General features: G+C 39.5%; 1 protein-coding gene across 5 annotated transcripts in view; it reads left to right on the top strand.

Moving 5' to 3' along the window:
* The window catches only part of LZTFL1 (leucine zipper transcription factor like 1), a 94,729-nt gene extending 67,359 nt beyond the window's left edge, over positions 1–27,370 (top strand). For 4 of the 5 annotated variants that reach the window (XM_055080123.1, XM_028479729.2, XM_028479730.2 and 1 more), the window contains 9 exons: positions 6,104–6,228; positions 8,865–9,059; positions 10,569–10,629; positions 11,723–11,794; positions 13,078–13,143; positions 13,230–13,307; positions 15,626–15,802; positions 16,584–16,687; positions 17,787–18,227. In XM_055080123.1, coding sequence (XP_054936098.1) covers positions 6,152–6,228; positions 8,865–9,059; positions 10,569–10,629; positions 11,723–11,794; positions 13,078–13,143; positions 13,230–13,307; positions 15,626–15,802; positions 16,584–16,687; positions 17,787–17,805 — 849 coding nt within the window. In that variant the 5' untranslated portion in view covers positions 6,104–6,151 and the 3' untranslated portion in view covers positions 17,806–18,227. Of the gene's footprint in view, positions 1–6,103; positions 6,229–8,864; positions 9,060–10,568; positions 10,630–11,722; positions 11,795–13,077; positions 13,144–13,229; positions 13,308–15,625; positions 15,803–16,583; positions 16,688–17,786; positions 18,228–23,679; positions 23,813–26,897 lie in introns of those variants that run through there. The other variant, XR_003677017.2, reaches the window with a different exon arrangement.
* The last annotated feature ends 418 nt before the right edge of the window (positions 27,371–27,788 follow it).

Below are 27,788 nucleotides of genomic sequence, written 5' to 3' on the forward strand. Positions count from 1 at the left end.
CAGAACGTGATTGGCAGCATTATGTTAAACACACACACACACACACACACACACACCCCTTTGGCAGCATTAATTATGTTAACGAGCCGAGGAGGCAGAACGTGACTGGCAGCATTATGTTAACACACACACACACACACACACACACACACACACACACACTAATTTAGTCCTCATAGGAATGATCCCCTTTGGAAGCTTTATGATACTAATTCTAGTGGTAGTAATAATAAACAGTAAGGACAACGTCCATTAACATATATTGAGCCTGACACACATTTTTAATGTACCAGCTCTTTAATCCTCCTAACAACCCCATTCAACCCAGTACTTATTCTCTTACCTACTATATGTACTGCCTGTCCTATGTGTTTAAATACTCACTACCTCAGTGGTTTGACTTTGATGAACAGTTCTCCTGGGTGACTTCTTTGATGCCTGGGCTTTCCTACCTATCATCTGACAGAGCTAAATTTAACTGAAAATAAAGGGGTAGACCCACAAGATACCCAACAAATGCAAAGAATACAGAGCTGACAGAGTTGATAATTAGACAAGGTAGATTTTAAAAACACTAAATATCATAGATAAGGAACATTATGTCGTGGTAAAAGACAGTATATAAAAAGTAAGTCATAACTTGTGTATATCCAACATAACAGTAAAAACTAGAAATGCAGAGAAGATTTGATTCTGAAAAGTTCAAAAATAAATGAAAATGAATAAATTTTACATTCATTAAAAAAGATAAGTTTCGGGCTTCCCTGGTGGCGCAGTGGTTGGGAGTCTGCCTGCCAATGTAGGGGACACGGGTTCGAGCCCTGGTCTGGGAAGATCCCACATGCCGCGGAGCAACTAAGCCCGTGTGCCACAACTGCTGAGCCTGTGCGTCTGGAGCCTGTGCTCTGCAACAAGAGAGGCTGCGATAGTGAGAGGCCCGCACACCGCAGTGAAGAGTGGCCCCCGCTCGCCGCAACTGGAGAAAGCCCTCGCACAGAACGTGATTGAATACAACTTCCTGATGTGAGAGTGACTGTAAGAGTCCCAGCCCCTATTTTATAGCTGGGAAAACTTGAGTGACATTTCTTGTGTTTTGACCTGTTCAAAAGAACGCACGTTTTTCCTGTATGCTAGAACATATCCCATTAATCACTCCAGCGTATATAGAATGCCAACTTAAATAGTAACCGTTCTTAGAAGAAGGCACAGTACTGAAGTGTTCAGAAAAAAAGATGACTCCAGTGTTGGGGGCACCACTGAAATGGGCTACTAAAATACCTCAGCAACCAGAATTCCTATTTAGCACGCTATGTCCCAAGCACTCTCTTGCAGCTGAGGATACAGCTGTGAACAAAACAGACCGTTCCCTACCCTGCTTGAGCTTGTCCCTCTCATTCTCTTGATCTCCCTAAAATATCAGGAGCAAGTTGAAAAAATGATGGTGATGTCACAAGAAGGTTGACATTTGCTCCCATTCTGTCTTCTGTAATTCCTTTCTATCAATTTGCTTAACGACTGAGGTTTTGGAGCCAGGCTCAGTTTCTTCATTAGTAAATTGCAGATAATAAGTATACTTGGGTTGTTAAAATGATAAATGAGATAATGCATATAGAACAAATAGCCCAGTAGCTGTTAAAATATTAAGCATTCAGTATATAATAGGTTTTATTAGATTGTGTTCATTTTTATCATTACATTTTCATCCTTATACTTCTCATGGTAAAGCTGTATATGGACTTTGGGGTATGGTCAGGAATAGGGAACCATTTCTGGTACCTTCACCACTCTCCCCTCACTTTATGGCACAATTTCAGGACACTAGCTTGGCAGTGCTCTGGTAGGATTCTTGCTCTGTGTTTTAGCTTTTTTTTTTTTTTTTTTTTTAAATAGACTCTTTCTGCAACAAAATTCAAACAAATTCTGATTTCCCTATTTGGATACCTTCCACTATCTCTACATATTTTACAGCTGATCATCATATCTTCTCTGATTTAACAGCTGGCAAAACTGGTATCAATGAGGTTAAGTGATTTGCTAACAGAAAGTTGCATAGCTAGGCTTAAATTTGGTTTTTAATCCAGTGCTTTCTCTACTTACACCATACATCAGCCCATTCCCTTTTCTCTCTAATGATGTGACTCGTGTACATATAGTGTACATATGTGTATATGGGGAAGCAAAGGTTTATGAGTGCTATTTCCCAGGCTAATGCTATTTCTCCTACTGAACTCAGCTGCTTATTTCTGCTCCCTTTCTTCACTCCATCCATTTAGAGGAACTTTTCTGTCTTTTGTCCTAAAGTTCATCCTCAGTTTTTGTAATTTTTTCTTCTTGGTCTTGGGACAGTCAAGACTTTTCTTGACAGAAGAGAAAATAATTAACAGATTTGAATTGGCCGCTTACTCTGCACAAGGCACTATATGAGGAGCTGTGTGGTATAAGAAATGATTCATTTCCTCAGGAGCTTAAAGTCTGCTTGAAGGAGCAACACCTGGAAAAAAAAGACTACTAATAGTACAAGGTAGTAATTAGTCTGTGGTGATGCCAAATGAGTAGCAGAGGTGATATGTGCTAATTTTTGGAGGAAGGCATAACTAGAGTTACTGAGGGCATATTGGGAGGCTTCACAGAGTAGGTAAAACAGGTTTGGTCTTGAAGGATGGGTAGGAATTTGGTGATTTTCTGCAGCATGCTCGTACTGGCTGGTGAGAGCCAATCGTGTGCATTTCTTCTCATCTCTGCATTCAGTGACATTACCTTGGTAGCTTGAAATCAGCCATGCTGGGAGTTTTTATACCACAGAAATCAGCAAGGGCCTCAAATCAGTTTCATACCCCCCACCCAAAAGCCTGTTGTTAAGCATTTACCAGCACACCACTGGGTTGGGCTCAGATTCTTGAATAAGAATGGGGAGGTACTTTTAGTCAAGGATTTTTGGGGTAATGAGAGTGAAAGTATAAGCAGGAAATGTTAAATCATGCTTCTGATGAGCAGACTAGTCTGACTGAAGTAGAGTGTCCTTATGGAAGAATACTGGGAAACGGGGTTAGAGAAAGAGTTTGGGGAGTATGGAGGCCTTATGAATTTAATACTATAAACAAGGAAGAATAATTGAAAATTTGTTTATGGGATTTTTTTTAGCAAGATGTGACATTGTTTTGAGTTATTTCCAATTGTAGGATATTCTTGCCCATACTTAAATGTGACTAGAAGAGATAACATCTTTTCTAATGTAGGTATTGAGTTCTTTTTTCAAATGCCTGGTGGAGATCTGTCTTGTTGTGAGTCACAACTCAGGTGCATATGCAACTATAACATGTTTGTGTTCTTTTATTTATTTAAACTCTGACATTTTCCAAAAAGGATTTGAAACAGCCAAGTTGAGTGGGAGCTGTGGAGTTAGACTGCCTGGTTCAGATCCCTGCTCTCCCACTTACCTATTTCAGTAGCATAGTCTTCTCTGTATCTCAGTTTACTATCTGTAAAGTAGGTTTTTTTTAAAAAAAATTATTTATTTATAATTTATTTATTTTGGCTGCTCTGGGTCTTAGTTGTGGCGTGCAGGATCTAGTTCCCCGACCATGGATCGAACCCAGGCCCCCTGCATTGGGAGCGTGGGGTCCTACCCACTGGACCACCAGGGAAGTCCCTGTAAAGCAGGTTTATACTGCCTTTATCATAGGGTTGTATTGAGGATTAAATGAGGTCATGCCTGGCACATTGTAACCTCTGAATGACTTAGCTGTTATCATCATTACTACTATTATTTCTAATGTTCGACATTAGTTCAGGGAGTTGGCTAATAATCAGTATAAACCAAAACGTAAGAAACTTCTTTCCATTCACTTTGTCTAGCTCTAAGGCAAGATCTTAGTTACCATTTTAATCAAATAAGGTAAAGTCCTGAAATTTAAGGTAAGTACATATCTCAAATGTGTTGGTTTACATTGGTCAAAATACCTCAACTGGTTGTTCTGAAACATTAGTCTACTGGATAAATGACCATTAGAGAACATCGTAATATCTTGGGTAATTCTTAAATTATTGAACTTTAACATATTGAATTGTAAAAATATTAAAAACAACGTGGGGGAGAAAAAGACTTGTTAGAGCTGTTCATCTTGCGGTTGGGGGTACACGTCTGTAGGCCAGCCTGTTATATTTGAGAGTCAGGTGAATATAGGTAACAGTTGACACCTTGAGATAGATCATGTCATCAACGAGAGGATATAGAATGACAAGAGTAAGGGTCCCCAGGCAGGGCCCTGGGAAGTACAGCTACTTAAGAGGCAAGCCCAAGAGGAGCCTACAGACGAGATCAAGAAGGGAGGTGGGGTTAGCAGCCAAAGAATGGAGCAGGTCAGTGAACAGAAAAGCATCAGCCACGGTAGTTGGATTTGTTATTAAGAAGTTGCTGGTGAGCTTTGCAAAGGCAGTTTGAACAGCATATAGAATGGAGACAGCAAGAGTAGAAGGGAAGTAGAGAAATGCAGCAGTAGCTGGAGGGAATTTCTGGTTTTGTATTTTTTTAGCATGAGTGAGATTTATGTACACAGTCTTCTCTATGGTCCGAGGGGAAGAAGAAACCTATAGAGAGTTGAGACGGGGAGTAATTGGTTCAATAAAGTCCCCCAGGAGCTTGAATGAGAACAGATTAAGGCCATGATGGCCTTCAAAAGGAGGAAGTATTTCAGTTCACTTGTCAGGCACATGTCTGTTGTGTGCCAGGCACTATGAGTCATCCCGGGGATACTCAGAGAACCAGAGGGACAAGGTCATGGCCCTTGTAGACGTCTGTTCTGAAGGAATGGAAACTGCTGAGAGGAGGTAAGGATGTATGTAGATGCAGCAAAGCCATGGTCTGGGGCTTGGGGGGTGAAGGAGGTCATGCCCAGTGACCTTGGTGCTGGCTTCCACAATGCAGCCCAATACTGTGCTGAGAATGAGAGTTAGACCTTTGTCTCCTATAGACAGGTTATTCTAAAAATAAAGATAATCCTGACTTATTCAGTCCCCTGCATTAGATGTTCACTTTTATAATTTCCTTCTTTAATTTTCAGTATAGCTATAAAATGAAAAAGCTTCATTAATTTCTAGCTTATAGTTGTCAAGCTCTCACCCGGTTTAAAATCAAGACCAATTAGTGGCTATTTCAAAACCAAATATATTTTTTAAAGCTGTATGAGATGGGATAAGGTTAAGTTGCTGTAATAAAGATTTTTTAAAAAAGAAAAAAAAAAACCAGTACCTTAAAGAATACATAAGTTTGGGCTTTTCCGGTGGCGCAGTGGTTAAGAATCTGCTTGCCAATGCAAGGGACACAGGTTCGAGCCCTGGTCGGGGAAGATCCCACATGCCGCAGACCACCTAAGCCCATGAGCCACAACTACTGAGCCTGCATGCCACAACTACTGAAGCCCGCGTGCCTAGAGCCCGTGCTCCGCAACAAGAGAAGCCACCACAATGAGAAGCCTGCGCACCGCAATGAAGAGTAGCCCCCGCTCGCCGCAGCTAGAGAAAGCCTGTGCGCGAAAACAAAGACCCAACACAGCCAAAAATAAGGAAATTTATTTTTAAAAAAAAAAGAACTAATATTGTAACAGATTCAATAAAGATTTAAAAAAAAAAAAAGAACACAGAAGTTTATTTCTCTCATGCTTAACAGCCCTCTCACTGCTCATCACAGTTAGGTACAAGGTCAGTGCTGCCCCACAAAGTCATTCCAGGGATACCAGTCCCTTTCAGCTTGCTGCTTCCCCAGCCCCCAGGGCATTGTGCTTCCCGCATGGTTCAGCGGAGTCACCACCCCCAGGTTTCAGAGAAATAGGGTGTGGCAAAGGTGTGCCCCATGTCTTCAGTTCCAGGCTTTAGAAATAGCTCCTATTATTCTCCTCACATCCATTGCTGAGTAGTCATGTGGCCACACCTGACTTCACGGAGGGCTGGGGAGTGTTTTCTAGTTGGGCAGCCATGTGTCTGGGAAGATGGGAAGAACAGAATTTAGTGGACATCTACCAGTCTCCACCACAGGATAATCTGTATGTTTTCATTGTTGGTTCCTTTATTATATCTTCAAGACTAACAATTAAATTCTTTTTTTCAGGCAGAGTTGGGTCTAAATGAGCACCATCAAAATGAAGTTATTAATTACATGCGTTTTGCTCGTTCAAAAAGAGGCTTGAGACTCAAAACTGTAGATTCCTGCTTCCAAGACCTCAAGGAGAGCAGGTATCAGAGAATTCTAAGGAAACCCAGTGGGAAGGAACATGGATCCCTTCTGGTGGCCAGTTTGGGGGTGCTGTAGCAGAGAGGCCTTACAAACCATTGCCAGGATATCATGATCAATTATTCATTGAGAGCAGCTACACTAAGCCTTACGGATATGTGAAACTCAAGAAATCATATTGTGGTGGGAGCAGTCTATTACTAAACATGCATATAATGATAATTGAGGGATTGCAAAGTTTCAGAAGGGCAGTCAGGAAATTGTGAAGTGCTTGTGGGTTAATGATTGGCTTGCTGTATTAAAGATTCCAGAACCTTAATTATTTGAGTTATTAATTAAAAGATTAGAGCCATAAGACATGGCAGTTAGCAAGAAAACACCTATGCAGTTTATACTGAAGAATTAGAAGAAGAGAAAACAGCAGGAAACCATGAAAAGCTTGCTGACTAGTACCAAAATTATTAGTTGATTTGTAGCAAGAAATGATAATTAGTTTAGTTGGACCAATAGTGGAAGATAGTAAAAGTCCATAGAAAATTTAGTAATAGAGGATAATAGGGAAGCCAACCAAAAGGACTGAATAATAAAGAGACATCACATTACTTGGGGATCAGATTTTGGCACACTTAAATGCCAAGACATAAATGAAAAAGGTCTCCAAGTGATCTGTAACTGTGATAAAGTCATTAACTTCACTCAGTAGCAGAGACCATCAGCTGTAGACTGTTACCTGTTCGATCCATTATTCTAATCTGATAATCTGGCTTCCTAACCCACAGCAGAGGTAAGCAGCAATCTGATTGGTGAGTCTGTGAGACAGCCAGAGAAGGTACCCATTATTTACTTTATGCATTGGAGTACCTTAATTGCTGTTTATAACAATGAACTTGGGTTGCTCAAAAAAAAACCAAACATTTTTAAGCAGATTTGCTTTGTTCTATTAAAGAATATAGAAAGATTGTTAATATATTTAATAAGGACTTGCATCAAAAATAAAGTTTTGGTTTTTTTAGAGTGGTTAAATTCTGCTGGGTAAATGAAACGTTAAAGAATGGTAAATCAAATAAAAGTATGGTGTAACTCCCTTCGTTATGTCCTTTTGGAATGATGGAGCAGATGACCTGAGGTCAGGGCTGTAGCTCTTCATCTGCTGAGCATCTGAGGGATAAAAGACTTTGAGGCTGGAGGCAGGGAGCGGAGGAGACTGTGTTACTATAAAACTGTCATTGATCGTAGGAGGCATGCGTGGAAGCTTTCTCAAGAATTCAGCTGTTGGACATGTTCCTGAGATTGTTGGAAATGATTGTGCAGTTGGGACCATGGGCAAGTCACCGCCACCTTCTGAGCCTGTGTTCCGTCTGTGAAGTGAGGGAATTGAAGAAAATGGCTCCAGAGTTTCCTTCCAACACAAACGTTCTCTGTGGAAGAGTCAATCTTTAATCCTTTTGATGATGATGTTTGTTTTTAATGGAGCTTTAATTAAGTTAGGGTTTTTTTTCTTTTGGGTCTCAAGAATGCTAAGAGAAGCAATATATAATTACCATTGATTTTCTCATAGGCATTTACTGACACGTGAATGATCATTCAGTCATCAAAATGCTAGACAAATGATATAAAGAAAGAAATTACACCTCTCAAGTGACTTATGAAATAATTAAACGTGATAAAACTAATTTTAGGGGAGATTAAAGTTAAAAAGTTTTTCACTGAGACGCTAAAGAAAAAAGTAGATAGTTTGGGGAATGTTTCTGAGCACATACTTGTATTAAAGGATGTGCACATTTGAAGAGCGAACCACAGTTTAATCATTTAAATAGACATCAAAAATTAATTGAGCTTAAATTATTTTCAAACTGTTTTATTAATAAAGAAGATAATTTCCAGAGAGACTTTCACTAAACCCTTTAATCCCTTAGATCAGGGGTCCCCAACCCCTGGGCCATGGACTGGTACCGGTCCACATCCTGTTAGGAACCGGGCCGGACGGCAGGAGGTGAGCAGCGGGCAGGCGGGCGAGCGAGCGAAGCTTCATCTGTATTTACAGCCGCTCCCCCTCACTCGCATTTCTGCCTGAGCTCTGCCTCCTGTCAGATGAGCAGCGGCATTAGATTCTCATAGGAGCGCGAACCCTACTGTGAACCGTGCATGCGAGGGATCTAGGTTGCGCTCTCCTTATGAGAATCTAATGCCCGATGATCTGAGGTGGAGCTGAGGCAGTGATGCTAGCGCTGGGGAGCAGCTGCAAATACAGATCATCATTAGCAGAGAGATTTGACTGCCCAGAGACCATGATAAATCAATTGCTTGCAGACTCATATCAAAACCCTATCAGTGAGTGGCAAGGGCAAACAAGCTCAGGGCTCCCGCTGATTCCGCATTATGGTGAGTTGTATAATTATTTCGTTATACATTGCAATGTAATAATAATAGAAATAAAGTGCACAATAAATGTAATGAGCTTGAATCATCCTGAAACCATCCCCCCACCCCCACCCCCTGGTCCATGAAACAGTTGTCTTCCACAAAAGGTTGAGGGCCACTGCCTCAGGTGACATGATGTGGGTTTCTTAGTTTTGTTTTACTTTGTAAATAGTTGTTGTTGTTTATCCAGAGGTTTTGGATTGTGGTTGTTTTTCAGGCTGGTGGAGGAGACCTTCACCATAGACGAAGTCTCTGAAGTCCTGAATGGGTTACAGGCCGTGGTCCACAGCGAGGTGGAGTCGGAGCTCATCAACACGGCCTACACCAATGTGCTACTTCTGCGGCAGCTTTTCTCACAAGCTGAGAAGTGGTACCTCAGGCTACAGACAGACATCTCTGAACTTGAAAACAGGTACTAAAATTTGTATCTACAGTTATGACAATAGAGGCCCAACCATGAACTTAAAAGTTAGTGAATATCTTTGCTGCTTTGCTTGGGCCTGGTGTGTGAGAAAATTTGGGTAAGGTAACAGCAGAGCATCCAGTTACTAAGTGGTCTCCTAGGTGCCGCTCAGCATCCTCTTCAAAATGCCCTGTTTCCACTATTCTGAGGTGTTATAAAGGCCTCTGAGATTTATGAGATTGCTCTTAAGGCTATAATTAATTATTCCATATGGTATCTCTGGTTAGCCTGATCAGTATTATAATAAGTCTTCAGAGATAGGTCAACTAAGAAAAAAAGATTATGAAACAGTTGAAAAGTTAATTCAAATACCATCAAATCACACTTAGTAGTATTGGAAGTTTATTTCTAAATAATTGCATTAAAATTATATACTGATCTTTAAAATAGGGAAACTAAAAAAAAGTTTTATTATCTGAACTATATCAAAAAGCTCATTAATTTTTTAAAAATATGGTAAAATCAGTGAAATTGAAACTCAGTCTAAGAAAAGTCATGCCAGAGGTCCGGAAAGACTGATATCGAGCCCAGGAGCCGTTTGCTAAGCACAGGTGCAGCGTGGCTTGCAGACAGTGCTTAACAACACTGGCTGTGGCCTCGGGTAGGGAAGGAAACCATTTAGCTTCACCAACTGTCAGTAGATAACTGGTGAGAAAACTTTGAGAAACTGACCTATTAAGAAGCTTAGGAGAGTAGTTACTGCTATTCACTCTGTAAGCTTTTGTATAGTCAGCCCCCAGGTACCTTTGCAAACAAAAGGAAATGTTCAGGTGGATCACCCCCAAACCATCTGTCTTCCTTGAGAATTTACCATACTCTTTTCCAGTAGATGTGAACTAATTTTATTTTTCCAAGGCTACTCTATTAAAAATCAGTTTTCCTTGAACCTCTACTAGCTAACAATGTATATTATAGAGCAATTTCCCTTTAGCACCTCAGAAATACAGTGTTGACTACAAATTTCAGACATAGTTGTATTAACATTGCAATTTAGTTCTAGCGATTATATTGTACACTCAGTAGGTACAAAATAGTAGGTGCTATGGAGATTCAAATTTGAATGCATGGAACTTAGGTTCTCGACCATTAGTAACTAAATATTTTTGATCTGGTGAAGTTTTCTTCATCTTGCTCTGTTGTTTCTGGCATGTGATAGATTGGTACCAGTGCTTTTATTCTTCTTTTTTTTCTTTTTAAATTTTATTTATTTATTTATTTGGCTGTGCCAGGTCTTAGTTGTGGCATGCGGGATCTTTGTTGTGGCGTGTGGGATCTTTTTTTAGTTGCGGCGCGCAGGATCTAGTTCCCTGACCAGGGATCGAACCTGGGCCCCCCTCATTGGGAGCACAGAGTCTTAACTGCTGGACCACCAGGGAAGTCCTGCTTTTATTCTTCGGGTGTGTATGATACAAATCTATTCTAAACAAATATTTTTTCATATTTTTTTTTGTCTTCAAGAGAATTATTGGAACAAGTTGCAGAATTTGAAAAAGCAGAATTTACATCTTCAAATCAAAAGGTAATTTTTGGTCCTTATAAGTCCATACCTTAATAGCCAGTATTTAAAATCCTCAAGTTGCTCAGAGCATTCAGAGATTCAAGTGAGAACTCTCAAGGAAAAGCATTCAACTCAAGAGCAGAATTCCAAGCTTGCCTCTCAGATTTTTCGGTGAAAGAAGATAAGTTTTGGAAGTAACTATGAAAAACTTGTTTTTGTCTACTACCTCACACACGCATGCACATGTACACAACATCCCTGCAGTCCACCCGCCTCCCAGCCATGCAAGCTCTTCACTCAGATGATGCGGAGCACAGGCTTTGGGGGCATCCATCCCGGCACTGTCACTCCTCAGCTGTGTGACCTTGAGCAGGTTACCTGAGATGGCTGAGCCTTGTTCTCCTCATCTGTCAAGTGGAGACAGTACTAGTAGTTACCTGCTTGTCTCTTTAATCATTCTCATTACCTGCGGTGACCACTTAGCATTCCATTGTGTAGATGCACCATAAATCCTCTGTGGTGTTACACGGTAAAACACTGCCAAGATCAATCCATGAACATACACGTACAAAACAATTTTCTAATTATTCCTTTGGAACAGATTTCTAGCTAAGAAATTTCTAGGCCAGAGGGCATGAATTGTTTTGTTTTAATACATATTGCTAAACTGCCAGAATGTTTGTGTCAAGTTACTCATCTGTAATGTAGTTTACCTAAATCCTCATCATTATTACAATTTTTCTGGGGTCATGCAGAAATCTCTGTTTTAGCTCCCACAGTTTAAAATCCCAGTCCCTAGGTACTAGGATCTTTATCGGCTCTGGCTTTGAGTACCTTCCCTCCCTCCTTTCTCTTCCACCTGTTTTTTGTTTTTTTTTTTTAAAGATACAAGGAGGATGGGTTTCGTTTTTATCTCTAATTTGCATTGGGCACTGTGGGCCAGGCACTGTCCTAAGCACTAGGACGTAGCAGAGATCCAAACCAATGAAAATCTAGCTGACATCTCAGTGAATATGTTTACACAGTGTCTTCCACTTAGAAAGTACAAGGGTTCAGTGATTACACGTCTTTTATTCAGTGGTGATTTCAGTTTGGTTTCTTTGTTTTGTTTCAGCCCATCAGAGATAACATAAAACCAAAACTTGCTCCACTTAACGAAGGTGGAACAGCAGAACTCCTTAACAAGGTATTGTTGCCATCATTTTGAGAAATGGCAGACTCTCTAAGGATGTATGCTCACTGCCTGCCCAGCTCTAGGGTAGAGAGACTGGGTGGAAGGTGTTGATTCAGGCTTTGGTCCACTGAGGGTAATTAGCCCATCGCAGTAGTTGTACTTAATGGTACCTGATGGGCCAGAAGAGGGCACACTTAACTCCCAGAGAGTCTGAAGCAGCTTTTGATTGCATCTTTTCATAATGAAGTGAAGAGCATAGAATTTTGGAAAGTGTTTATTGATGGACATTTGAAGTTTATGAGCGGTGATAACAATGAAGGGATTTTTTTAATTAAGAGGTTTATAAAGATTAATTACCGATATACAACTATTTTTCATGACTCTTGTGTTCTCAACATTATGCTAGATATTGTTACATTAAAAAAAAAGTAATACCTGGCCTTTTGCCCTCAAAAACCTTGTAGTCTCATTGGGAAGGGATAACTAATATTCTAGAAACAGAGACAGCAGACTGCTAACCTGTGTGCCACAGTTGCCACTAACCTGGTGCCAAAGGTGCCGCAGGGTGGCAGAGAAGACAGTTCCATGTGGATAAGAGTAGTTGAGGACAGGCTCTTGGGTAAGGTGGTGCCTGAGCTGGGCTGAAAGGTGTAGACAGATTGAATTGTCAGAGGGAAGAGGAATGGTATGGCCAGCAGAGGAAAAGAGTGGGCAGCAGTCAGAGGCAGAGAGGAGGCTGGCATGCCTTGGAGCAGAGTGCAGGCTCTCCAGCTGGGCGATGCTTCGTGGGCTGGCGTTTAGTAAGAAGTGAGACGGCACTGACAGGTGATGCTTGCGACGGAGCTGCTGATGAGCAAGGCCCTTGGACCTCAGCTCAGTTGGAACCACTTAGGGGCTGGGCACAGGGTATAGAATGATGAAGATTGTGTCTTGAGGATAAATGGCAAGTGGTGTACAGTGTAGGCTGAGAACAAACCCAAGAGTTGCAGGATCAGCTAGGTGAGAGATGGCAGGGGAGGGGGACTTTGCAAAAAGGCTGAGAGTAGAGGGCTGAAAAAAGCCTGAGAGACTGCGAAAGAAGGAACTAGAAGTCTTAGAGCCAGAGATGACTCATACGTGTTGAGGCTGGTGGGCTGGGTAAAACTGGAATATTACCAGTAACCAGGGCATGCAGACTTTTGAGCTTTTATGTAATTTAAATTTAATATAAAAATTAAATTTTTAAGTGAAACAAATAATTTCAAGGATTAAAAATACTTTGGCTAACATAATAAAACTTGAATTTACTCACAAAGGAAATTTTAAGACTTCAAGAAGAGAATGAGAAATTAAAGTCAAGGCTGAAGACCCTTGAAACACAGGTAACCGAGAAATACTTTAACGAAATTATTGAAAAAGTTACTTACAGACTAAATACTGAATGTATTTTGTTTAATCTTGATTATAGGCAACAAATGCATTGGATGAGAAGTCAAAACTAGAAAGAGCACTGCAAGATTTACAGCTTGATCAAGGAACTCAAAAGGTGAAATCAGTTTTAGCATTTTCACATTTTCTAGATGATCAAGTTATAAACTTATATTAAGTCTTAGCTACTATCGATATTATGCCCCACAGCCAGCCACTCCTTGAGAGGGAGGCCACCACTGTAGTTCTGCATCGAGACAAACTTGTCCAGGAAAGGCCAGGTGAGAGCCTGTTGAGGGCAGTGGGGGCAGATACACAGCTCATGTGCTTCACATGTCCCAGAGCCCATTGGCATATGAGATATGCTTAAATTTATTTTTTAAAAGTTCTTCTCCCTTTCACTTTGCCCTTCCAATTACAACGGGAAGAAAGGAAGAGTTTTTAGTTATTATACAGAACTTATTATTACTTACGTTTCCCTTCGGTGAGTGTGACAAAACAGAATGAATTTACTAGTCATGCATCTTCTAATCCACCTATATCTAGCTATGCTTCTGTAATACAGTGAAATCCAGTGTTGAAGTTCTCCAAGCTTGTCTGAATGGAATGACTATCACTCCACCCTGGAAGTCATCGTGTGCTCAGTTCTGCTTCCTTTGGCCTTTCCATTGAGATTAGATGCTGTAATAGGATCCTGTCAGCAGGACCATTTGAGTGAATTTTCATTGCAGCACTGGCTTTTCTAGTGGTTGTAGTGCCATTATAAATGTCTACTAAACAATCCCCAAACTTACTTCATTAGACTTTGGTTATACTTTTTCTATGGAAAATTTCAAACATATACAAGAGTAGAGAGAATAGTGTAATGCACCCCAGATACTCATCCCTCTGCTTTACCAGTCAGTCATCAAGACATGGCCAGTCTGGTTTCATATTTACCTCTACTTTCTTCTCCCTTCGCCCATGTTTTTTGTTTTTTTTAATTAATTTATTTTTTGGCTGCGTTGGGTCTTCGTTGCCTTGCACAGGCTTTCTCTAGTTGCAGCGAGCGCGGGCTTCTCATTGTGGTGGCTTCTCGTTGCGGAGCATGGGCTCTAGGTGCTCAGGCTTCAGTAGCTGTGGCATGCAGGCTCAGTAGTTGTGGCTCACGGGCTCAGTAGTTGTGACTCGTGGGCTCAGTAGTTGTGGCTCGTGGGCTCAGTAGTTGTGGCTTGCGGACTCCAGAGCGCAGGCTCAGTAGTTGTGGCGCACAAGATTAGTTGCTCCGCGGCATGTGGGATCTTCCCGGACCAGGGCTCGAACCTGTGTCCCCTGCATTGGCAGGCAGGACTTCCCCCACCGGGGAAGTCCCCCACCATGTTTTTTTGAAGCCAGTCTCAGACATTACATTATTTTATCTGTAGGTATTTCTTAAATAAAAGGATGCTTCTTATATGGCTAAAACAAAAGGAAATATATATGATTTTCAGTCATTATATACCAAGGACCATAAGTTTGTAAAACAGCTAAATACTCCAGAACAGTTTTGTAGTTTCTCAAAAATAAACCAGTTGCCAACATTTTCGGATGATGAATTTGTTTTAAAAGCCATTGAAGGCTTTGCTCCAATTTTACTTTTAAGATTTGGCAAAAGCAAAATGCATACAGGCCTTCACTAGATGCAGTGAAATAAAATCTTTTTAAAAACCAGATTTCAATAATAAGTAAGGAATTCTTCTTTTGTTGATAGTAGTGCTTCGTGTTCATAGTTAGCAATTATAGACCATTTTTCTGTCATTAATATAACTTTTATCTTTTATAAATTTTATCTAGTTAAAAACATCCAGGTAGAGAGAAGATCCAGCTGCTGATATTACACTGACGAAGTGTACAAGTATGTGCATATCGAATTAATGTAAAAAACTTAAAATCTTGTAAGTTTAGCAAGCCATATAATCAGTAAGCATTAATTAGGCTCTCATAATATTGTAAAGCATGTCTGTTACATTTTTTGTATAAATTGTATTAATTTTATTATTTTTCCATCTGTATCATTAAAAATTCTTCACCAGGATTTTTTTACCTTGACTTTTCAAAAATGAAGCCTATTTGCCACCCCAACTCTGGGGAACACAATCTTGTCAAATTTAGGATCCCACCTCTCTTGTTCCTCTTTTGGAATTCCAGCAGTTCATAAATCATTTTTTACATACTTGGAAAGCAGTGACCACTGAGTGTCTGCTGTGCTCAGGACACAGTGCACTGGGTGCTGAGGGTGAACTGGGTGTGCTGGTGACCCTTACCGGGCTGCAGTGGCAGAGAAGGCTGGCGGGGGATGCTGACATGCACACGCAACACACAGCATCATCTGTTTCCATCACCTGTGATGCTGAATCTAAAGCAGTTACTATTTAGGATGTCAGCATGAAATCATGTGAGTGTATGTATTTTTCATAGGATTTTATAAAGGCCCAAGACTTGAGTGACTTGGAAAACACAGTTGCTGCTTTAAAGAGTGAGTTTCAGAAGACACTTAATGACCAGACAGAAAACCAGAAGTCCCTGGAGGAGAATCTAGCGACGGCCAAGCATGACCTACTCAGGGTGCAGGAGCAGCTGAGCATGGCTGAAAAGGTCAGATTTGTCTGTTTATATCCGATTAAGTGATGAATGCAGTGTAACTAAGGGAGACGTTGGACAACTACAGATTCAGTTCAGTTTTTGTCGAGGTATTAGGCAATTTGTGTTCTAAAGATTTATCATTTGGGGTCACTGAGATTCTTCCATCTTTGGCACTAAAATATCTGTGATAATAAAAACCTACACTCCTTCCTGTTCTATGGTAAATACTCCACTGAGGGTGGCGTACACCCGGCACCCTGAACACCCATTTTGCTCTTCTTGATCATCCCTCTTACAGTCTAGCAGAGGGAGGGGTGGCTTTTTTCTAAAGGGTTCTATACCTTTTTCTTAATTTATGTGAGATATGTGGAGAACTGGTTTTTTCGCTTTAGGGGTTAGACTCATGGGAGCTAAAATGTAATTAAATTTAAAATCCTCCTCTTCAAATACTGGCAATATTTTGGGATTTAGAAAAAAGAGCATGCTTATTTTACCTGAAAATGAATTTACTTTTTCAAATAGATTTCCCATGTCTATGGCGTAGTATGTTTGAGTTATTTGCTAATATTGTACTTGGGAAATGTTACTGTTTTATTAGCTTCCCATTTGAAAGAATGTATTTTTAAAGTTTGAATAGTCTTAATTTTATATAAGTGTATTTTTTTTTAAAAATTAGAAAATAAAATAAGCAGAATATTAGTAAAATTAGGGCAAAAATGTATATTTTCATCACATACGTTATTTCTTTCCTTAACTATTTCTTATTAATGGGCTGACATTTTTCACTATGCAGGAATTAGAGAAAAAATTCCAACAAACAGCAGCTTATCGAAACATGAAAGAGATTCTCACCAAGAAGAATGACCAAATCAAAGACCTGAGGAAAAGATTGGCGAAGTAAGCCATGCTGATCCTGTCTCTCGGATTGTCTCCCTGCTGGGTTGATGTCTGTCCTTCATTAAGTCTAACCTTGTGTCTGGAGAGGTCAAGCCGGTGGGGAGTTGCTCTGTCATTCAGTCCAGAAGCCTGTGTCTGAGGAAGGCAGAGCGGCTTTGGCCAGGCCTCATCTGTAACACCCACCGGGGTTTCTTTCCAGGTTCAGCCGAACCTTTAGCCTCACACAGGGCTACACTAGGCTAATCTGGCCGTGGATTCTCTTAGCAGGATATTGGACAGAAACCACAGCAAGCACACAGGGCAGCATTGGGCATTTCTCCTCAGTGGTGTCCTTGCTGCAGCCCACAACCTGATCATACTGTGCTCTCACATGACAATTTAGGTGCTAGAAAATGAGGTCCATGCGTGGGTGCCAGAGCCAGCATGACTTAGAAGTTCCATGCCCCACAGAGGACCAGTGTCTTTGGTCCAGCCACGTGATGCCCAGGCAGGGACATGTCTGGGAAGGAGGGACTCGACTGTACCCAGGGAAGCCGAGGCCGTGGTTTTTGCCATGGATTTATAGTTGTTCACAGTTCTCCTGGTCCAGATGGAGTCTTCTAATCGAGGTCATTTCTGTCATCAGTGGTTCTGCCTGGAAACTCAGCTGACATTTTACCTTTATCAGGGTTCCAGGGTACCAGAGCTAGAAAGTGAATCCCAGATCATATTTTTCCTTAGAGAAGAGGGTCTGTTAACCCTGTACTCACAAAGCCATATCAGCTGTTTGTGTCCATCAGGCCATCGATTAGATAATTACCGCCAAAACCCTAACCTACTAAGCTATCACAGATCTAGATGCCACATGTAGAAACTTGGAACCTGAAGGTATCTCAGCAGTTATCTGGTCCATTCTCCACCTGTGGCAGGAATCCCCTGAGTCACCCTCGTCATGCCTTGAATGTATCTGACTTCTACCGTAGCAGTGATTTTAAGTGAAAAATATAACATTACTGGTTTAGTCACTGGAGATGTTTCAAGTAAACTTATTTGGTAACAACAACAACAACAAAAAGTATCATGACATTATGCTGTTAATTTAATATATATCTCTTTCCAGATATGAACCTGAAGATTAAAAACTGAAGAAGATTTCGTCTGGAAGCTGCCACAACATGAAAGTACAAGCTGTTTCTCACCTCAGGCATGTATTTGAAGCAGTTGTTGTATTCCCTCTCTTTATTTTTCTAATATTTAGACTTTGCTTCTAATATTTAGAACTAGAGTTCCTATTTCAGTTACCTAATTGAGAAGAGAGAAAACCTACTGACTGATTCTGGCCTGTCATCCCAAACTCCTCTCTGCTGAGTGCTCCAGAATCTTAGTTCAAATGCAGTGAGAATTCTTTATAGTAAAGAAGAGGCTTATCCTTTTGCATTAGTGTAAAGAGCACGCCTTTTCAATAAATGTTAAAGCTAGCATTGTCTATACTTGTGCATTCCCCAGAGTAAAAATATAGAATTAGTAAAGGTAGTTATTACAAATAAACCTTATTTTTTAACATGAAATCTAATTTGTTTTCTCTGTGTGATCATCAAAAAAATATGAATTTATTGAAAAATGTGAATACCATCTATTATAGGCATCATTTTTACAAATTATAATGAAAATTAACAGTGAACATGAGGATTCGGTTAACTCCTTCAGTCTCTCTAGCTAAATGCTGAGGAGGGTCAGACATTTTTTGCAGCATAACTTATGAGTCCGTATTACTAATGGAGAAGGCAGAGCCATCCTGTACTTATACAGTTGATAAAGTATCTGGATTCAAAATAAATGTAATCTTTATACTTCAGTTTCCAGAATATTCTTTTAAATTATATGTTAAATGAGAACACTTTTTTTTTTAAATAAATTTACTTATCTTATTTATTTTTGGCTGTGTTGGGTCTTTGTTGCGGTGCATGGGCTTCTCATTGTGGTGGCTTCTCTTGTTGTGGAGCACGGGCTCTAGGCATGCAGGCTTCAGTAGTTGTGGCTCACGGGCTCTAGAGCACAGGCTCAGTAGTTGTGGTGCACGGGCTTAGTTGCTCCATGGCTTGTGGGATCTTCCCGGACCAGGGCTCGAACCCGTGTTCGATCCTGCAGTGGTTAAGAATCCTCCTACATTGGCAGGAGGATTCTTAACCACTGCACCACCAGGGAAGCCCTGAGAACACTTTTTAAAAGACCTCTATTTAACATAAAATCAGTTACCAGACCTCAGATTCAACTTTTGATTATAGTTTATTTATTTATGTGCATCTACAGTAACTGCATTTTCAAGAGGTTTTGATTACATTTCCATTGGTCCTGCTTTTTCTTGTATGATTTTGGATAAATCATTAGAAGTTAGGTATCATATCTGCACTTGTGTAATGCAACAGTATACTTTAAGGATAAACAAAATAAAGTCCATAAAGCAATAAGGCCTCAGAAGGAAAGTACTTACTTTTAACACATTATTTAGAAAGCAGTTATTCCCACTTCCAAAAGCAGAGTGTCGCACCCTAAATGAATGCTGTCTGCTAAGAAAGGTCATCCCACGTACACAAATGAAGATTTTATTCACCAAGAAGAGTTTATGATCCAAGGATAAGGCTTCTTGATATCTTTATTCAAGCTCTCAATACTACCTTTGAATTTGTTGTTTTTCTTGTAGGTTTTATATTAAAGTACTGAAGGAACAAATGATGAAGGGTAAGATAATTTCCCCCCAAAAGGACACAGAAGGCAGTCTTAAAAAGGTGACTGAATGAGAGAAGGGAGGGGAAAATATCCACTAACAAGCCAGCACTTACTGCATAGTTGTTCCTCACCCATCCCTCACTATTCAAGTCACTCATTGGGTTCTGTGTCCTTTTAGAGCTTTCACTGAGGGTTCCAGTCTCACCCCATATTTCTTTAGGCAAAAATTGATTCTCTCTCTGAAAACTATTCCATTATTTATGGACCAGAATATTCTATGTAATTCAGAAACAGACCTCTTTAAATGGCTTGTGTATCTTTCAAAAACCATTTATTTTCTCTCTACATGTTTCTTAGTTTGATGTCCATAGGGAAGGAAGTTATGTTGAGAAACCTATGTTGCTAGGTAGAATTTCAACTTGGTTTTCTTTTTTTTGGTAGCAACTTTGAAATATTCTATATATGCAGTTCAATAATTCAAAAGTATTTATGAAACCTTAAAACCTAACTAGGCCCTGCATTAAGATAAACCATCATTATAGTCTTTGACATAAATTAACATGATGATTCTTCCACATATAAATACTTTCTGTGCCTGGTTTTGTCACTGTGTGTGTGTGTGTGTGTGTGTGTGTGTGTGTGTGTGTTAACTCATGTGCCTAGCAAAATGCAATGTTAAATTTTTATTTATTGAATGTTTTCCTAGTCTTAAGATTTATCTCATTTAACCAAGAAAGAAAGCCTTTTGTGTGTGTGTGTGTGTGTGTGTGTGTGTGTTAACTCATGTGCCTAGCAAAATGCAATGTTAAATTTTTATTTATTGAATGTTTTCCTAGTCTTAAGATTTATCTCATTTAACCAAGAAAGAAAGCCTTTTTTAGTTGCTGTATTTTGGGTTTGTAAGAAAGTTGCCTCAAGCCCTGATTGAACTTTCAGTGTGCTAAGCTGTATAGACTGTGCACTGTGGCTGTTACAATGCAGCTTTAGTTTAGCTTAAATATTCAAGGCTCCTGCTAAATTATGACTCAGACAGACCCTTTATTGACAAAAATAAAATGTAAAGAGTTTTTGTTATTAATTTCTTCTGTTCAATATTCAAGTGTTCATTTTTTCTCATTATGTATTACATTTGAGTCATATTAATGTTTAATGATCATTTGTTTATGTCTTATATAACTCATACGGAAAATATTGCTCTACATTGAATTTGTTATCCTATTTTATAAAACCTTTGCTATTTGTTATTTCCATTCTGATGAGTTGAAAAGGGTTAATAGAGATGTTTACATCTTTTTTTTAATTGAAGTATAGTTGATTTACAATGTTGTGCTAATTTCCGCTGTAGAGCAAAGTGGCTCAGCCACACACATACACACATTCTTTTTTATATTCTTTTCCATTATGGTTTATCTCAGGAGACTGGGTATCGTTCCCTGTGCTATACAGTAGGACCTTGTCGTTTATCCATTCTAAATGTAATAGTTTGCATCTACTCACCTCAAACTTTAGTCCATCCCTTTCCCTCCCCCACTCCCCCTTGGCAGTCACAAGTCTGCTCTCTATGTCTGCGAGTCTGTTCCTGTTTTATAGGTAGGTTCATTTGTGCCATATTTTAGATTCCACATATAAGTGATATCATATGGTGTTTGTCTTTCTCTGTTTGACTTACTTCGCTTAGTATGATAATCTCTATTTGCATCCATGTTACTGCATATGGCATTATTTCGTTCTTTTCTATGGCTGAGTAGTATTCCATTGTATATATGTACCACATATTCTTTATCTGTTCCTCTGTTGATGGACATTTAGGTTGTTTCCATGTCTTGGCTATTGTGAATAGTGCCGCTATGAACATAGGGATGCATGTATCTTTTTGAATTATAGTTTTGTCTGGGTATATGCCCAGGAGTGGGATTGCTGGATCATATGGTAATTCTATTGTCAGTTTTCTGAGGAACCTCCACACTATTTTCCATAGTGGCTGCACCAACTTACATTCCCACCAACAGTGTAGGAGGGTTCCCTTTTCCCCACACCCTCTCCAGCATTTGTTATTTTTAGACTTTTTAATGATGGCCATTCTGACCGGTGTGACGTGGTACCTCACTGTAATTTTGATTTGCATTTCTCTAAGAAATAGTGATGTTGAGCCTCTTTTCATGTGCCTACTGGCCATCTGTATGTCTTCTTTAGAGAAATGTCTATTTAGGTCTTCTGCCCATTTTTGGATTGGGTTGTGTTTTTTTCTTGTTTTGTTGAGTTGTATGAACGGTTTATATATTTTGGAGATTAAACCCTTGTCAGTCGCATCATTTGCAAATATTTTCTCCCATTCAATAGGTTGTCTTTTCGTTTGCTTTTATGGTTTCCTTTGCTGTGCAAAAGCTTGTAAGTTTGATTAGGTCCCATTTGCTTATTTTTGTTTTTATTTCTATTGCCTTGGGAGACTGACCTAAGAAAACGTTGGTACAATTTATGTCAGAGAATGTTTTGCCGATGCTCTCTTCTAGGAGTTTTATGGTGTCATGTCTTTTGTTTAAGTCATTAAGCCATTTTGAGTTTATTTTTGTGTATGGTGTGAGGGTATGTTCTAAGTACATTGATTTACATGCAGCTGTCCAACTTTCCCAGCACCACTTGCTGAAGGGATTTTTCCCATTTTATATTCTTGCCTCCTTTGTCAAAGATTAATTGACCATAGGTGTAGGTTTATTTCTGGGCTCTCTTTTCTGTTCCATTGATCTATATGTGTTTTTGTACCAGTACCACACTGCTTTGATTACTGTAGCTTTGTAGTATTGTCTGAAGTCTGGGAGAGTTATGCCCCCTGCTTTTGTTTTTTCTTCCTCAGGATTGCTTTGGCAGTTCTGGGTCTTTTATGGTTCCACATAAATTTTTGGATCATTTGTTCTAGTTCTGTGAAAAATGTCATGGATAATTTGTTAGGGATCACATTAAATATGTTGATTGCTTTGGGTAGTATTGCCATTTTAACAATATTAATTCTTCCAGTCCAAGAGCATGGGATATCTTTCCATTTCTTTGACTCTTCTTTAATTTCCTTTATTAATGTTTTATAATGTTTTCATAAGTCTTTCACCTCCTTGGTCAGGTTTATTCCTAGGTATTTTTTTTTGATGCAATTTTAAAAGGTACTGTTTTCTAACATTTCCTTTCTGATATTTCATTGTTAGCATAAAGAAATGCAACCGATTTCTGAAGAGATGTTTACATCTTTAAATGCTTGGTGCTTTTAGATATATTGGATTGCCAAAAAAAAATTGGCTTTAATGATTTCCCTTTGCTTACGTGTAAATACTTAACACATAAAGCTTTGGCATTATAAATTCAAGACATGATTTCTCTCATGTAAGCAAGTCGTTCAGAAATAAAAACCATCTCAGCAAAATATTTAGTATTTAGACGAAATAATAGTATTTAGGGAATATTTAAAGAAAATGATTTTCAACACCACATAGAAAAAAACGTTTCAGTATTTTACAGATAAAAATCCACCAATGTTAAATAAAGCCAAATTATACTTTGAAAATTATTTATAATTTTTAAAAAGTAGCAATATACCTACTATCAAATTATAACTTATTAAAGGGATTTTCATGAGTACTTAGAAAAGAAACTTATAATCATCAGGAGCCAGCATGGGTTTCCCTAGCAAGAAATCATAGCAGACTAAACTCATTTGTCTTTTAGGAGAGAGAGATATGGTATATGAGGATTTCAGCAAGGTGTCTGTCAAAGACCTCATGATACCACTGTTGAAAAGGGTCTTACTGGGTTTCTCCCAAATGCAGACTTTGGGATAAGTATTTGGGTGTAGGTAGTTTATTTGGGAAGTGATTCCAGGAAGTCCTGTGGGAGACTGAAGACTTGAGACAAATTGAGAGAGTCACCACTAATACAACTGGGGCTCAGTCCTGCTGGGGACCCCCTGAGACACTGGCAAACATCTCCACGTTCTTCCACTACCTGTACTAGATTCCCCCTCGCCCTCAGCCAACATTTCTTGTCAGAATTGCTTGCTTGGTGAGCCAGACCTTCCTCTTTTAGGGAGTCTGAGCCCATGATTATTTTGCTCTTGTTGTGCTGTTATTTGTGAAATTTCCCATTTATTGTTATCCCCAAGTATTACCAAGAAGCACACCTATGAATCCTGAGTCCAGAAAAACTTCTTCCTGCCTCATTGTGTAGCAACAACCCAAGCTCCTCATGATAATTAGGGTCAGTTATCCTTTGCCAGTATGGTAACTCCTTTCTTTCCCTTCTAGTCCACGGACTTGAGGAGCCCCCAAATGAGCAGGCAGCAGTCATAACTTTGGGTCAAGTAGAACCCTTACTGTGTCTAGAAACATTAATCTCCAGTGCCTAAAGCTGTGGAATCATGAAGCACAAAATCCCCACGTGAGTAACAAAATGATGGTGAGAGGACCCACTCTGTTTGCACCTCTTGGTTCCCAGAATTATGTGATCTGGTTGTTGGTTCAATATATATACCATATCATGAAGGACTACACCTCAGCCCCATGGGGCATCATCTGCTATCAAGTAATTCCAACATTTAATAATCTGGCAATTTCCAAGTGATGTAGTATATGATAGGACCAGTAGACCTTGTGTCCATGTGCCCATTGTCATACTTCTTTGACTTTAGTCCCTTTCTGTGGGTCCTTGGTTTGAGACAACGTTATGCAGGATCCCATGTGAGCCCTCAGTAGTGGTATTGGCAGAGGCATGGTTGACAGGTAAGGCAAACCCATGTTTGAAATACATATAAGTTCCAATAAAGATGAATCACTGCCCGTCCCAGAGTGGAAGAGGTCCAACATAATCAACTTGTATCAAATTGGCTGATTGTTCTCTTAGAGTGATAACACTATATAAAGGATTCAGCACAAATTTCTACTGCTAATAGTTTGGACATTCAGCAGTAGCAGTAACTAAATGAGCATTGTTGAGAGGGGACCCATACAGAGCCTCCAACCCTATCAATATGACTACTTCATTTATGGGTTCATTATCCAAACACTGAAGCAGCTGAGGACAGAGGCTGGCTGACATCTGTGGACAAGTCATTCTGTTCACATAGTAGTTCAGCATCTTCTACAATGGATGTTCTCTGATGGGTATTGACAAGAGATAAAAATAGCCATCCCTCATACTTAATAGTGAGAAACTTGAAGCTTTCCTACTAAGATCAGATACAAGGAAAGGGTGTCTCCTCTCAGTATTCCTTTTCAACATTGTATTGGAAGTTCTAGCTAATGCAACAAGACAAGAAAAGGAAATAAAAGGTATTCAGATTGGGAAGGAAGAAATAAAATTGTATTTGTACACGGATGACATGACTATCTAGAAAATATGGAAAGAATCATCAATAACAACGACAAAAACCTCCTGGACCTAGTAAATGATTATAACAGGGTTGCAAAATACACAGTTAATATACAAAAATCAATCTTATTCTTTGAATACCAATAATGAACAAGTAGAATTTGAAATTCAAAACATAATACCATATACTTTACCCCAAAATGAAATACTTAGGTTTAAATCTAACAAAAGATGTGCAAGATCTATATGAGGAAAACTACAAAACTCTGATGAAAGAAATCAATGAAGAACTAAATAAATGGAGAGATATTTCATAGTCATGGATAGGAAGACTCAGTATTGTCAAGATGCCATTTACTCCCAACTTGATCTACAGATTTAATGCAATCCCAATCAAAATCCTAGCAAGTTATTTTGTAGATATGATTTAGTAGATCATTTTGTCTACAAAAATGATTCTAAAGTTTATATGGAGAGGCAAAAGACTCAGAATAGCCAACACAATATTGAAGAACAAAAAAGTTGGAGGACTGACATTAAAACTTACTATAAAGCTATAGTAATCAAGATGGTGTGGTATTGGTGAAAGAACAGACAAATAGATCAATGGAACAGAATAGAGAGTCCAGAAATAGACCCACATGAATATCGTTAACCGGTCTTTGACAGGAGCAAAGATCGTACAATGGAGGGAAGATAGTTTTTTCAACAAAGGATTCTAGAACAACTGGCCATCCACATGCAACAAAATGAATCTTGACACAGACCTAACACCTTTTACAGAAATTAATTCAAAATGGATCACAGACCTAATATAAAATGCAAAACTATAAAACTCCTAGAAGATAACATAGGAGGAAACCTAGATGGCCTTGGGTATGGTGATGACTTTTTAGATGCAGCACCAATCCATGAAAGAAAGAATTGAGAATCTGGACTTCATTAAAATTAAAAACCTCTGCTCTGCAAAAGACAATGTCAAAAGAATGAGATGATAAGCCACAAACTGGAGAAAATATTTTTAGAAGACACATCTGATAAGGGACTGTTATCCAAAATGTGCAAAGAAGACTTAAAACTCATCAATAAGAAAACAGCATGATTTTAAAATGGGCCAAAGATCTTAACAAACACCTCACCAAAAAGATATACAGCTGACAAGCATATGAAAAGATGCTCTACATCATATGTCATCAGGGAAATGAAAAGTAAAACAATAGTGAGAAACCACTACACATCTATTAGAATGGCCAAAATTCAGAACACTGACAACACCAAATGCTGGCAAAAATGTGGAGCAACAGGAACTCTCATCCACTGCTGGCAGGAACGCAAAATGGTACAGCCACTTTGGAAGACAGTGCGGCAGTTCCTTACAAAACTAAACAAACTCTTGCTGTATGATCCAATAATTGTGTTCCTTGATATTTACCCAAAGGAGTTGAAAATGTATGTCTACCCAAAAACCTACACATGGATATTTATAGCAGCTTTGTTCATATTTGCCAAAATTTGGAAACAACCAACATGTCCTTCAGTAGGTGAATGCATAAACTATGGTACATCCAGACAATGTTAAAAAAGGAGCTATTAAGCCATGAAATGCATTCTAAGTGAAAGAAGCCAATCTGAAAAGATACTATATGATTCCACCTATATGACATTTTGGAAAAGACAAAACTACAGAGACAGTAAAAATATCAGTGGTTTCCAGGGGTTGGGGGTATAGGGAGGGATAAATAGGTGGAACACAAAGGATGGGGGGGCAGTGAAAGTACTCTGCATGATACTATAATGATGGATACATGTCATTATACATTGGTTCAAACCCATAGAATGTACAACACCCAGAGTGAGCCCTAAGATAAACTGTGGACTTTGGGTGATGATGTGTCAATGTAGGTTCATCAGTTATAACAAATGTTCAACTCTGGTAGGGGATGTTATTATCTGGTGAAGGAGGCTATTCATGTGTGGGGACAGGGAGTATATGGGAACTCTGTACCTTCCACTCAACTTTGTTATGAACCTAAAACTGTTCTAAAAAATTAAATCTTTAAAAAAAAAAAAAATCCATCCCCACACTCTCTGTGCTTTTTACCGTGAGTCTATTCACATGCCTCTTTCCCAGACCTCCTCATTTTCATTCTTCCAGATTTGATCCTTCTGGGATCCTGGCCTCCGTCAAACCATTCACCGCTTTCAAAAGTCCATATATAGGGGCTTCCCTGGTGGCACAGTGGTTAGGAATCCATCTGCTAATGCAGGGCACAAGGGTTTGAGCCCTGGTCCGGGAAGATCCCACATGCCGTGGAGCAACTAAGCCCATGCACCGCAACTACTGAGCCTGTGCTCTAGATCCTGCGAGCCACAACTACTGAGCCCGTGTGCCACAACTTCTGAAGCCCATGCACCTAGAGCTCGTGCTCCACAACAAGAGAAGCCACCACAATGAGAAGCCTGCACACTGCAAAGAAGAGTAACCCCACTCGCCGCAACTAGAGAAAGACCGTGCGCAGCTACAAAGACCCAATGCAGCCAAAAATAAATAAATTTATTTTTTTTAAAAAAAGTCCATATATATTCTTACGTCTGACCTCTTCTCCCTCCACACCAGATTGATTAAGTGTACAGCTTGAAGTTCTGCCCACTGGGGGAATTTCCACCCAAACTGTCTTTCAGCCACTGAGTGGAATTATACATCAGTAGCAAGCCATTTGGGGCTTATCCCCAGCCATTGAGCTGACCCATTCATTTACCAAACCTGGGCTTTTTTTTTTTTCTTTTCTCTTGCCATAGGTGTGAGCTAAAGGAGAGGTATTAGTGTAATGACATGGGAGTCTAGACCATCTGTGCAGTTTGCTTGTGCCCTCTGGACCTTCTTGGTCCAATCCTGAGCATAGCATTTTTATTATATTATGGATTGATGATGTCCCTCTTGACCATATGGTTTAGTGGTTCTGACAAGATTTAGCTCATGACGGATGACTCAGTCTCTACAAGGACCTAGTAGCATGCCAGGACCTGCTTTTCAAAGTGAATAGTT

Source organism: Physeter macrocephalus, chromosome 18, assembly GCF_002837175.3.
Source record: "Physeter macrocephalus isolate SW-GA chromosome 18, ASM283717v5, whole genome shotgun sequence".
NCBI classification, from domain to species: Eukaryota; Metazoa; Chordata; class Mammalia; order Artiodactyla; family Physeteridae; genus Physeter; species Physeter macrocephalus.